We start from the raw sequence: 14,318 nt of genomic DNA, 5'->3' as shown, positions 1-14,318 counted from the left end.
GATATCTTAACTATTAAAAGAAACTTTGGCAAAAGATTTTTGGGAACAATGGTAAAGCAAAGGAACATGCGAGCCCCCTTCCCCCACCCTCCTTGGGAGGTTCTCATCGGAGAAACCTCAGCCCAACTTTCAGAGAGAACGTTTCGCCCGGTAACATTAAGAAAATGTTGTTCGATTTTACTGTCGCACAGTTTCTTAACTAGAATGATCAATAAGCTACTCAAATACAGCTTTCAGCTTACCACAGCAACACAACACAGATCAAACTGAACAACAGCATCAAGATTCCTGCCAGGATCCCTATAACAAGGGCCGGAGAATCCAGGCTCGCTGGAACTTCCTCTCTCCTGGACTCAGACCTTTTTTCTTCCTGTTCCGCTTGCTTTTTCCATGTTAATAACCGTTTCCCTGATCCATAACAACGAATTCCTGAATATGTCTTCATTCCAGGACGCACGACAGCCGTTCCATGTGGCGATGGCCTCTTGTGTCCAGTCCCCCCAAGACTTTGCCTAGATTTCTCTCCGCTACTTACAGTGTGGTCGTCAGTTGGCAGATCTCAGTTTGACATTCGCCTCCGGGGCGTTTTCATTTTCAATGCCCGGTGTTTTTGTTTCATGGAAAGACTCTGGTGGACTATGTTGTCCTTGGAGTACGTTTAGTAAAGTTCTGACTTTCGTCCTATACAACACGCTTGTACCAGTTTTCCGAGGCTCAGTAATCCTTTGTGGCATCAATATGTCGAAATAATTAGAATCAGAAACTGAGGAGACCAAGGTTTGCAAGAAATCCTTCTCGGCTACAGTAGTAACCGGTGAGGCTGTGATAAACGTAAAACAATGTACATCCATACTTCATTATATAAAGTTTCAATGTAAATGTGATATTGTATCGTGTGCGTCGAAGTGCTTCCGTGTTTTCCCGAAGACCACCAAACGTCATCCGAAGGACTGCCAAAGTTCACTAAATGTCACACAAAGTTTTCCAAAGATTTTTTAAAAGGAAGTTATTTGATTAATTTGAGACGTCACGAAGGTCACCTGAGGTATTTCACTGATTTTTCCGGTTTAACCGAAGATTTACCTCCAGGAATCCCCCGAATACATTCCGAAGATCTTTGGACTCGGCAGTATATTTTCCTAACATTTGATGTATCGTGTGATCTATATAGAATATTACATTATCCCCAATTATTAGGGCAAATAAAACTGTAACCGTTAAGGCAAATCTGACCTCGTCTCAAAAGCATGCAACCGCGGCGCCAACCGCGGCCCGAAGTTATGCGTTGTAAACTAGGTAAGTCTCTTGTTACAGAATGCCGAAAAAATAAAGCTGGTTTAACCTTTACCCTGGTGATGACATCTTTTTGGACTCAGTAAATTTATTACGCTCAACCATAGTTAGTATGACTCAACTGAAACCCTGTTCTGAAGTTTATAAATTAAGTTTGCTGTTTTTATCAACTCAGTTCGACGGGCCGGCCACGGCAAATGCGAACGGCAAATGTCGTTCCCGCGCAAAAATTGCTGCTGATACCCACGGCCTAATAGTTCAGTTTACCTCCATTCTTTCCAAATACGCTGTCGGTACTAAGTACTTTTCTAGCATTGCAAATAAAAAGAGACAAGTGGCCTGCTGTTCTCTTGTCTGCGTGCGCATTTCTTTATTTACGACCGGGAAGGACCGGGAACTGCTGGGAAAAGCTATGAAACCAGGCCTTTATGTGCGTCTGTCCGGGAGAGCGAAGAAGACTAAGTACTAATATATTACATATTTACAAAATGGCGGCACTTTACTCGAGTGCAGCGCAAATTGTCGAAAAAGTGATAAAGAAACAAGGGACAGCTAAATCGTTTGTCATCAATAATCGTTTTCCTAATAAGAAGAAACTTTACGCCCTTGTATGTGAAACGCTGAAATGTAAGTGTGTAACAAATTTTATGATCAGGGCTCGAAACAAACTTGAATTGCAGATTGCTCTTTGGACAAGCTCGCAAATTTTGCTTGCCCTGGGCAAGTCTTAGTTTGCTCTTTTATTAATTTAGTTTGAGACGAGTGGCCTGATCCCTTGCCCATCGGGTAAGTGAGAATTTAAAATTTGCTTGCCTCGCCAGGAAAATCTACTGTACTTGTCCCGGACGACCGGATGGTACTTTTTATGAGCCCTGATGATATAACAATGTTGCTCTTCACAAAAAAACTCACACATTCTACATGTATAAAACTTGAGTAGTGCATGCACATGACTCTTAGTAACCATCAGTTTGAAACAGAGTAACAAATGCAATAGAAAAAAAGAAAATTATATGCTATGGACTCGCAAGAAGTCATACTTCCAAGGAGTACCCTGTTTAGGCTGCAATACTTCTGGTAACTTCATGCTACGGAAACTGGGATGCATGTCTCTCAGATCTCTGTACTGTAAATTGAAGTATCTAGGATGACAACGTCTCTTACGTCAGATGACAGATTGATTGATTTTCTTATTTGTGTTATTCTTTAGACAGGGGAATTCTGGAAGATATCTTCCAACAAACGAGGCTTTTAAAGCTTGAGAAAAGGGTAATGATTATAAAGAGAATGTTAAGGTTGAATGTGTAGATCATGCAATCAATTAATTTTAAGATAGATCTGTACTAAAGAATGTTGCGACTATCACATGTAATTTTAAGACAGATCTGTACTTAAGACTGTTATAATAATTATAAAATGCCTTCTTGTCTATGTAGCTCAGGCAAAGCTATGCCCTAGTGCTAGTTTATGATTTTCTGTTTGGCCAAGGAGTTCAATGTGGTGGAGAACTGAAGCAGTGCATCTCTAGGAACAAAGCAGCTTTACAGTCATGTTTAGCACGTTTGAAAGTTAGAGCTAAGGTTCATCGCAATGAGGATCTGTTACCAAAGGCTGCTCTCAAGGCAGGTATGAGTGACAAAAGATAAGTAGTGGCCCTTTTAGTAATGCTGTTTGTGATGAGTTCCTCTGTGATTCAGAATGTTCAGAATTACAGTCTGAACACTTAAAGTAGATCATGGGGTGTAGGGAAAGTCACAAATGCTACATCTAAGTGGTTTGAACAGGAGAAAGTGAGCTTACCAAGGATGAAGGGTACTTTTAATATATATAACAAGAGAGTTTTCCCCCAAACAAGCCACAGTAATAGCCAGACTAAAATTCCTACTGAGCCGATATAATAAAAAATGATTCTTCTATATTGGTTTATAAATTTATTTTAATGCATATTAACCTTTGGCAGGAACTTGAAATAGATATAACATGTAAATAAATTCCAAATTTCCTTGTGTGCACATCAAATGTTCACAGTTTATCCTGTCCCAAAGCTGCCCCATTTGTATCCAATTGGCATGGACAAACACCCCACTCCATTTTCACACTGAACATTTTTGCTTTGAACTTTACAGTAAGTATCGATTATAAGTCCAGCAAATTCAGATTCTACATTATAAATACATAAATGGTATTAGATATCTATAAATACTGTCTAACATATTTCATTTTACTTGGCTCAATTAACTTTAAGTTCTTCTGGGTGAAGTTATCTAGTAATTTTTAGTGCAGAGTGCACTATTGGGATGGTTTGGGGCTTGATGTCCACTAAGGTAGTAAGGTTATAAGGCAATAAGGTGTAAACTTTAACGTTTATTTAATTAATTAATATCAATTAATTTACTAGTCTTGAGGCAAGGAAGTGGTTGGGGAGGGGTAGGAGCCTGTGTGCACTATGTAAAAATGTGTAACACCTACCTTACTTTATTCAGAACATCACAAAGCTATATACATGCATTTGGTTTAGCAAAGCTCTTGCTCTCCTGGTGGTACTATTCTCTTTAGAACAAAACCAATTTGCCCTAAATGCATGTGCAGACTAGTCAGCATTCGTGCCGACTATATATTAGCTGAAAGATGCAGTTCATTTGAAATCACACAACACAAAAACTTTGAGTGCTTTTCCTTGTGGTGGAACCCAACATGTAAGACGCATGCATTGTAGCGTTGTTAGCATGTGTGATATACTCCGTTTTCATCCCCAGAGCTCCCGTGGGTTTTTATATGTTGTGTGATATGACCGAGGACAGCAGTTATTTTTTGGGTAATGTCACCTCTCCTGTTTTAGTGCAAATAATGCCACTGTGACTGCGTATCGTTTAGAACTGCCCCTAGCTCAGTTCAACAAATATCATCTGCTATTATCAAACTACACTAGTGTGTTTGCCAGAGTTCAAATTAAGAATGGAAACCTTTTGCTTTTCCTTCAGCGCTTATCTATTTCTCTCTCATTATTTCTCTTTAGATTGTCTCTATGAAAGAGACCAAAAAGTTCATGTCTAGCCAAACTTTCCCGATTTAGTTATTGTTGAACATCAAATGAAAATACAGACATGAAACATACGTGCTGCTAAGATTGTGACAAGACTATGTCTTATCAAGGTTTCTGTCCTATCATATTCAGCAAAGGGAAAAACCCTAGGTACCAAAGTAAATGCAAACCAGGAGTAAACCAGGCAGGGGTGAGGACATGTGTGACTACCAAGCCAGAGCTATACATTCTACTCTGCACTATCTGAGATTGTGTCACTAGTTGGTTTTTTTTCTGTAACTAAGAGTTTTTCTGTTTTGGTAATGAAGTGTGTTGTTGTTGTCAAAGCTTTACTTCGACCGACTATTTTAACTCTGCTAAATTCACAACTCAGTTTGCATGTTATCAATGTTCTGAAGTCTCCTGGGAAGTCTGCATGTACACCCATATCATGATACATTGTATGTATGACATGTCAGCCTCTACACCCATAATGTTTTCACTATATCCAACATGTGTATTCTGGGGCACAAGTTCTCTGCTGTATTAAACTATGTTTTGTTCTGTATTAGGTTCTATTCCTCGTTATGTCAGAATCAACAGAATAAAGACATCACTGGAGGATGTCATTTGGGATTTCAGAGAAAGTGGCTATCAGCTAGTTGAACCACAAAATATTGCTTCATTTGTCACAAAGGTAAACATTTCAATTGATATGATTGTCTCCATTTGAAATACAGCTTGTAGAGCAGCCTCTCTCCGTATAGAACATCCCAGGTCTGATTCAGACCAGGAGTCATGTGGGTAATATACTTATAGTTGGTTCTTACCTGGTTTTTCTCCTTCCTCAAAAAGCCTTGAAACATTTAAACATTACTCGATATCAGTCACAGACAACAGCCCTTTTCAGGATGTAGCAGGAGCTCAGTCACAGTATTACGTTTAAATTGACAGAAATCTGAAAATAGTAGTTAACTAAGATAGCAAAACACCCAAGAGATAGTAAACATAGGCACGCAAGACGTGCAAGAGTTATTTTTTTGGGTGAAGTGTCGGAGATAGGAGCATTCATGGAGCTGTTTGCAGCAATGATTTGGTTAATTTGACAAGTTTTTTCGGTTGCCATGTACAGCAAGAAAGAAACTGGGAATTTATGATGTACATACGATGTTACGTCGGTCATGGTAAGATAGCTAAATAGTAAACCATAAAGTGTTTGACTGAAAAAACTACAGTAATCTGACACGTCTCCAGATTAATGTAGATACCATCTTATTTTCTAACAGGCAATTTGATTAGTTCTTTGATACAACCCGCACTGTGATTGGTGCGACAAGCGCACATGCATAACTCCCTCACTCACCGATCACATAGCCCTTCCAGCCCCCAAGAAGAATTTTTGCTCAAAAATACTCAAGTTAATTAAGAGACTTTTTCGCGTTTTATACGAGTCGTAAGTTTACCCTTTTTACACAACACAACACAACTTCACCGAAAATAGAAAGAAAGAGAAAAAAACCCTCTCTGACACGTTGAAAGTCTAATTTAATTAAATTGCACTTTAACTTGGTGCCACGCAGTCTTCAAAGAACATTTGAGCAGTTTTCATACTTTTTACCTTTAAAAATATCGGACTGAAAAGAATGTCATAAAATGCCCATCAAATAAAAATATTGAACTGCTACTGCAGAGACGTAAAAACACTCTAGAAATGAAAGCTTCTTTTTTGTTTAACATCCTGGGAACAATAGCCGATAACTTGTAAGCTCTAATTGAATTTACTCCCATATGAAAAACAAAAGTGTAGAGTTACCATTTGTAACTAAAAATAACAAACATCTCGTGGGAACAAGTGGTGACGATTCGTCAGCTCTAATTGAATTTACTACCTTGTGAAAAACAAGAGTGTCAAATCACCCATTGTAACTAAAAAATAAAAATATCTCGTTATATTTGCATGCAATAAGAACAAAACAATCGTTACCTGCACTTACTATTGTAAACGTTAGAACTGCTTCAAATCTAAATAGTCTCGTCTCCTCTAAAACATGTCCTAAGAACTAGAACTGACGATTCGTGACCTCTAATTGAATTAACTCCTTGTGAAAAACAAAAGTATCAAGTTACCCTTTGTAATTAAAAATAAAAATATCTCGTGCCATTTGCCTACTACTCATGAACTGCTTCAAAACTCAAGACTCATCTCGTTCATAACTAGCCACCATTACACTCAAAATTATGCACTCTAAAACAACCCAATGTACGTATGTAACTGTCACACTCCCCTCCAAACCGGACTAAAAATCACAAACCGGCAACATACACTCACTCTTTATTTTTCAATTACCAAAGTCCTTGTGTTTATACATACCTTGTGTTTCTCACGTACCATTTACCTTTACAACAAGAAATTTGATTGGCTGTTCATAGTAGATCCAATCTGATTGGTGTGACATACATACATCTCTCACTCACTCACTCACTCACTCACTCACCCATTGACCCGCCCATAACATACCCGACGCGCCGACTAAGAGGTATTTTTTTTACAAAAAAATAACTCAATAAACCATAAAGGAACAAGGATGGTTACGGATGGAAAAGATTAACATGGATTACAAACAACGTACTTGAAAAATTTACCCTCTACAACCCCTCAGGCTATGCCACACTAGCCATTAGGGCACCGTGCCTTGCACCCCAACAGAGACAATCATATTAATTTTATTGATTTTACTAGCCAAGAAATTATGTCAATTGTCTTATTGTCAAATTTCCAAAAAATGTGTATATAATTATGTATTGATAATTATTACAGCAACTGTAATTGCCATTTTTGTTTCCAGAGCAAGAATTCTTCCAACAAGGAATTTATGTGTGATAAACATCTATCAGATGTCTTGGTATTCCCAGCTGGAACAGATCTTCATAACCATCCTCTATATGTCAGTGGCTGTATTGTTCTCCAGGACAAGGTACCTTGTGAGAAAAATGTCTTCTTATATTAGCTGCTTACATTTTAATGTTATGCATCAGTGCAATTTTTTTGCTATGTTCTTGACAAATCTCGGCAAGATTTTTAGAAAGATCTGCACCATGAAATGACTATAGATTATGTTTTTGGTTGCTGAGATTTTGTACATCTTAGCAACAGCAAGCACATTAAGATCGCAAATCATAGCAGGACTTTGGCAATACATGTACATTATGAAATTGTGACAGCTATATGTAGAAGCTCATTGAGATCCTATAGAACTATTTTGTCCAAGTCTTGGACACTTGCCATGATTTTAATTTAATAAAAGTCTTGCATATTTCAATCATGTGTTTAGGCCAGTTGCCTCCCTGGACATGTCTTAGCAGCACCTCCTGGATCTCATGTGATTGATGCTTGTGCTGCTCCAGGAAATAAAAGTAGTCATGTGGCAAGCTTAATGAATGATAAGGGGTATGATTTCATAAACATTTGAAAATCCAGCTATACATGTATGTAATTAATGAAGTCAGTTGTATCATAATCAATTCTAGTACTAGAAATTAGCCTGCTAAATGCAAGACTTAACCATTAGAAGTTGGGCTAAATACATGTAGGAATGTTAACAAACCCTTTTTTTCTGTGGATTAAACCCTAGTGTATGACCATCTAAATGTCAAAAGGCTATTGAGCAGTTCTATCATTGTGGTACTGTTTGTTATGCTGTACAATGTGGTTCTAACTTTTAAGTTTGTGGATGAAACCTTGGTGTGTGACCATTCAAATGAAAGCTATTGAGCATTTCTTTTATGTGGTACTGTTTATTATGCTGTTAAAAGTGGTTCTACATGTAACTTTAGTGAAAGTGAGAAGAGCCGTAACTTTCATGTGGTACTGTTATGCTGTACAATGTGGTTCTAACTTTCACATCTGTAGATGAAACCCAAGTGTTTGACCATTCAAATGAAAGTTATTGAGCAGTGTTTTAGTCCATGGATGAAACCCTTTACTACATGTAAATCTGTGATATTTCTTCTGAAAGCTTTAGAACTGAGCAATACTTTCAATGGCATTGTTTAAGTATGGCATGTCTGTGGATGAAACCCCCTAGTGTTTGACCACAATTAATTTTTGTGGGCTTCTTTACCTTTGAATATCTGAGAAGTGAAATCTGTGAATGGTTAATATTACTGTGGTATTTTTTGCAGGAAGATATTTGCATTTGACCCTGATAGTAAAAGGCTGAGGGTAATGCAAAGGCTTATGAGGGTAGCTGCTGTGGAGTGTGTTGCAATAACAAACTGCAGTTTTTTGGAGGTAAGTGTCTGAAGGTAATTCCCCTGAAATAAAACTGTCAATAGATTTTTGTTCAAACTTTGTCCACTGAATAGTTATCATATGAGAACTTTATTTATAAAATAAAAAGAGGGGTGCCATGCTCGTAACGGAGTAGTGAGGCGTTGAAAATGTCCCATTTTAGCATTATTTAATGCTTGTTACAAGAAAGCCATTCCAAGTTATTGTACACTCTTTGTGAGCCCAGACTCATGAAAAAACGCCTCAAACTACAGTCAATACTTGTGTCGGACACAAATAATCTTTTAAAGTTTGATTTTGACAGACAGCTGAATCCGTCTTAAAATATTGGAACCAAATTGATTGCCATGGCTCTCAAACTGCAAAATAGAAAAGACTACAGTGCAGCTGCTATTTTCCTTATTTATTCAATTTTCAACAGTAGAAATCAGATCAGTCTTTTCTCATGCAAAGCTAATGATTAGTTGATTAAAATGACTGGAAAAATATTGGGGTGCTTGAGCTCGTTAGTGAGCTATGGCCATTTTTTAACTGACAGAACTTAATATCAAGGCAAATCCGCCATGTTTTCAAAGTGCATTTGCATGAGCACACACTAATGACGCCATAAATTATGTGCAGTAAGGATGCACAATGCAAATGTGAGGAATTACCTTAAATTATGGTGTAGGGTGCAGCACAGTGTAACTGTCAGTACTTGATCCTCTTTGCCCCTCCTGAGGCATAGGGCTTCCACCTTAGCCCAGTACTGGTCCCTGTTCTTTTGCAATCAGTTCAGCCTCACCTGGTGTCTTCCCAATGCTGTCCAGCTGTTTTGTCACTTTGTGTCTACGTGATAGCTTTGGTCTTCCTGTTTTCCTCTACCCCTGAGGGTCTCACTTAATGGCCATTCTGGTGATGTTATGTCTCCCCTTCCTCAAGGCATGGCCAGTTCATTTCCACTTGCTTCGTTTTATCATCGTTGTTACATCCTCTTGTCCTGTAGTTCCTCGTTCATGATGACATTCAGCCTAAAGATGCCAAGTATCTGGCAGAATGTTTTTGTTGTAATTGTTACGGTTGTGTATTGATTAATATTGGTCTCCAGACCCTTGATGTTCAAAAGATGGGAGAGATGTGGGGGTGGGGGAGGGGAATTGTAACCTGTGATTGACAAACCTCACATCACATAGCTAACCCGATGAGCTACTGGATTTGCAACAGAAAAAGAAGAGAAACCAAACTTAAGCAGGAGACAATTGATCCTCTCTTTTTCTGTGTTTTAGGTTGACCCATCTGATGAGAAATACAGCCAAGTGCAATACATTGTGTTAGATCCTTCGTGTAGTGGATCAGGCATTGCTAGTAGAATGGACAATTTAATTGATGACACAGAAGATGAATGTAAGAAACAGGTACATGTAAGTTACTATAGTTACCAATGGACTTTCAAACTGCACCTCTTTAGTGTGGGGTAAATCTACAGTAATCTATTAAGCTAAACCTCTTGGTACGATCCGAGTTTTGTCTAAAGTATTGTCTGACTCGTTTTATCAGGTTATACTACTGGCCATCAGTAATGCCCTTTTAGTGTGGGTGTTCTGGCTATACAATGTATATAAGTGTAAGACAATAGGCCATTTTCGAGTTACCTTGCGCCTCTGTTTCAAAACCAGCCCTTGCGCAAAACCTTTCACAGTAAAATGAGTTTGATTTGCGTGAACATAAGCCTGTAGGTGGAACACATTTTCATATGAATGGTTTCGCACGAACGCTCGTTTTGACAGAGAAGCAAAAAACAACTCGGAAATGGCCTATTCAAAATGCAATGCTGGTGCCACGAAAATCGGTAATGAAGCACATTTTGGCCAGAATCTTGACTAGTCAAACTACACTGTGGTCTTCTACAGAGAAGACTAGATAGGAATATTGGCCGAGGTAGTAATCTATTTTCAATCGGTCATGAAGGGTAAGGGAGTGTATCAGCCCAAACATTGTTACAAGCATTTTCATCCTCTGCAAAAATATTCACGCAACGCACGTGGTACATGTAACATTAGCCTCAGAAGGACTGGGTACCACTTCTAATAGTATAGTTATTTATCTAGCTAACTTTTGTACGGATAATTAACTTTCCTCCTGCCATAATTTGACGAATTTCTCTTTTATTTGCGCTGTAAATGCAGATTGTCTATTTTCTCTTCCTGCAGCAAAGACTTGAATCACTTGCCAAGTTTCAGTTGTCAGTATTAAACCACGCCTTGTCCTTTCCCTTCGTAAAGAGAGTTGTGTATTCAACATGCTCCACTCATCAACAGGTATTTATACTGATATTTATGTAACGAAAAGAACACTCAACTTATAAGAAGTGTGTTTGTAACAAATTTGCGCTTGCTCGTCATTCTTTGGTCTGCGTAGCCACGAAATTGCAAGACTGCTGGTAGTATACATGTAGCTACTCTCTCTGTATGAAGCATGAGGGATTCACTGCAGAGCACGAGTAACGCGCGAGCCACACACTTTCCACGCGCGAGTGGCACCGACTCCGTGCGCGATAAACATGGGCTTAGGAGCTCGCGTGAGAAATGTGAAATCCTTCACTCCCTATCATGATCTGTTAAAACAGGCCTGCTTGTGCTCAAAATTAAGGTTAGAATTGAAAATAAGATTGAAATAAAGTGTGGAAGGTGTTCTGTTTTTGTTTGCTACTGAAGGAAAACGAAGACGTGGTTCAGGCGGCTTTGAAAGCGAACGGCGACAGATATGCACTGGGACATGCTCTACCCTCCTGGACACACAGAGGGTTGGCTGTCTTTCCAGGAGGTGAGTTTCGAAACTGTTAAAGCGACGTAGACATTAAGTTTAAAAGGAAGCTTAGTGTTCGTATTCTTGCGAAGTTTTGTTTTGCTTTGCGCCAGCAACCTTGCTTTGATGTCTGAAAACAATTTATCGGTGGTCATATTTGGTAGAGAAATTATTTCATTCCAGTTAATATTTGAGACCTCCGCTAAAAATTTAACTTCCGAAAAGTGCGAAAAATCACGGACTTTTTTAAATCCGTTAACACTCCTTTTCATTACGTTATTTGACATTACACAGAACTGCGAAAAATGATCACTGATATCTGAAATTATATTACCACAGGATAAGAGATTGGTTGTATTATTTACAAGTATGTTATCAATTAGGGTAGCAGAATTTCCGTAAACTCTTGTAGGTTTATCTATTAATGGGATAAAAGAATAGCTCTGTAATGACGAGAGTAGAAAATTATGCGCATAATTGCAGCTTTCAGATTTTAGGAGGTCGATGTTGACCAACAATAAAGTTGTTGTTGTTGTTGTTGAAGTTTGACATGACTGACTTGTTTTGACGACTTTTCAACTAATTAACCTGACTGACTGACTGACTGACTGACTGACTGACTGACTGACTAACTGACAAACTAACTAACTGACTGACTGACTGATTGACTGACTTTCCGACCGACTGGCTGGCTGGCTATTTAACTGACTGACTGACTGACTGACTGATGGACCGACCGACCGACCGACCGACCGACCGACTCACTGGCTAACTGAATGACTAACTGACTGACTTGACTTTCGACTGACTGGCTAACAGACTGACTGACTAACGCACTGACTGACTCACGGACCGATAAACTGACTGACTGACTGACTGATTGAGAGAATGACCGAGTGTCTTGACTGACCCACGGACAGACAACGGACTAACGTACTTTTAAACGGACTGCTGTCTGGTTCATTCATGAATGATTAGTTAATCGATCGGGGTGCCTGGAATTTTAATGTAATATATTTTCCTTGTACTTTCCACAGCGGAGAAGTGTATTCGTGCCTCGCCAGACGAGGATTACACCAATGGGTTTTTTGTGGCACTCTTTGTGAGAAAGGATAGCGAGACGGAACAGATACCCATGGAATGCAATGGTGTGTCACACAAGCGGAAGAGAAAAACTCCAAATGAAGACACAGCTGAAGAACTGTCATCACAATTAACAAACAAAGCGAGAAACGAGGAATCGTCGTTGCCATTGGCACAGTTAATGGAAAGTTCTGGCAATAATATATCGCCGAAGAAGAAACGTCGTAAACGGAACAAGAAACCGAACGATTTGAAAACCCAGGGAGAAAATCAACCTGGGACTTCAAGAGGCAATCTAGGATTGAGTAATGTTAAAAAGAAAAAGAACCGGAAAAAGAAGAAAAAAGTTTCTGTTTGCTCTTGATAATTCACAAACTGTTTATTAAAGACTAGGGACACAGAATTTTGGGGTTATTTGCTCCGGTTAGCAATCAATGTGTGGTTTATAACTTCAATGTTATCTGTGCGATGCAGATATTGTCTGGTACACAACCCGTCATTTAGGCCCCGTACAGACCGTACAATCACACTACGCCGGAGAAATTTGAAACTAAGGTTAGGCCTACCGTCTTCTCTAATCTGTGACGAAAACGTAGCTTTTCGAAAACGCTGTTCAAACCGGGGGAATTTGTAAACGCCTGCTTTACGTTTTAGTGTGGACGAAAAACATTCTGAAAACGGAGCTTTTTGAAACACCTGAGATAATTAGGTGATTTCCATCCAAAACGGCCGGTGATCATTGCGTTTTCAAATTTCTCCGGCGTCGTGTGGACGGAAAACATTTAATGCGAGGCAGATTATGTCGGGTGCACACTCAGCCCGTACAGATTGAACATACTACGCCGGAGAAATTTGAAACTACGGTTAAGCCTACCGTCTCCTCTGATCCGTCACGAAAATGGAGCTTTCGAGAACGGTCTTCAAACCGGAAGAATTTGTAAACGCCAGCTTTTAAGTTTTAGTGTGGACGAAAAGCATTTTGAAAACGGAGCTTTTTGAAACATCAAGATAATCACGTGATTTCCATCCAAAATGGCCGGTGATTTTTGCGTTTTCAAATTTCTCCGGCGTAGTGTGGACGGAAAACATTTGATGCGTTTTTAGAGTAAAAAGGCCGCTTTCAAACTGTCCGGGGTAGTGTGGATGGGGCCTTGCTCCAACGGTTACCGGTCGTTTAGCCCCCAAGTAGATTAGCCCCGAACCCGTTAGCCCCTAACCAGAAGTCCATTAACCTCCATATTTACGCTTGAAGAACGAGAAATAGACAGTGTTGTCGACTTCTGGTTGGGGACTAACCGGCTACTTCTAGTTGGGGGCTAGCCGGCTAGGGGCTAATCGACTTGGAGGCTAAACGACCACTATTTTTTGTAAGTATGGAGTTAAGGTAATAAATTAATTAAATCTGTGTTATATACAAAGAAAGACTCATGCCAGACTTTTTACTCGACATTTACGTGTCAATTTTTATTGTATTATAAATTTTAGACATCTTTTTTAGTAATTTTGAGCGAAAATTTTCTTTGAATTCGTGTCTCTAAGGAATTCCTAGTTTATGGTTAAATTCTAACCCATTTTATTCACTCGGTTGACTTGATAATGACGTTAAGCGATTTGAAACCAAAAATTAAATGGCTTTAAAATTTTCTATTTTATCACAGTGTTTTATTATGAAGTTTATTTACTAGTTCATTTATACGTACATATATTTTTCAATTACTATTTTCTTTTTTTAGGGGAGGGGGTAGGTGGTGTTAGTAATCAATAGCCCTTTTTTTAATTTGCATTACAATGTAATCAGGATGTAATCCAACGTGGATGCAAGGCAATTTCGGGCTAAAACTACAA

General features: G+C 38.9%; 1 protein-coding gene across 1 annotated transcript; it reads left to right on the top strand.

The window, feature by feature from the left end:
* Nucleotides 1–1,712: 1,712 nt before the first annotated feature.
* Nucleotides 1,713–14,202, top strand: LOC145460292 (28S rRNA (cytosine-C(5))-methyltransferase-like). Its single transcript, XM_081445048.1, has 11 exons — nucleotides 1,713–1,920; nucleotides 2,504–2,562; nucleotides 2,730–2,919; nucleotides 4,888–5,012; nucleotides 7,162–7,290; nucleotides 7,648–7,763; nucleotides 8,498–8,606; nucleotides 9,872–10,000; nucleotides 10,796–10,903; nucleotides 11,300–11,408; nucleotides 12,428–14,202. Exons 1-11 carry the CDS (start codon nucleotides 1,722–1,724, stop codon nucleotides 12,835–12,837), a joined length of 1,683 nt encoding a protein of 560 aa, XP_081301174.1. The 5' UTR covers nucleotides 1,713–1,721; the 3' UTR covers nucleotides 12,838–14,202.
* Nucleotides 14,203–14,318: the final 116 nt, after the last annotated feature.

The sequence above is a fragment of the Orbicella franksi genome, chromosome 11, assembly GCF_964199315.1.
Source record: "Orbicella franksi chromosome 11, jaOrbFran1.1, whole genome shotgun sequence".
In the NCBI taxonomy this organism is placed as follows: Eukaryota; Metazoa; Cnidaria; class Anthozoa; order Scleractinia; family Merulinidae; genus Orbicella; species Orbicella franksi.
This window is presented reverse-complemented; position numbering and strand designations above follow the sequence as displayed.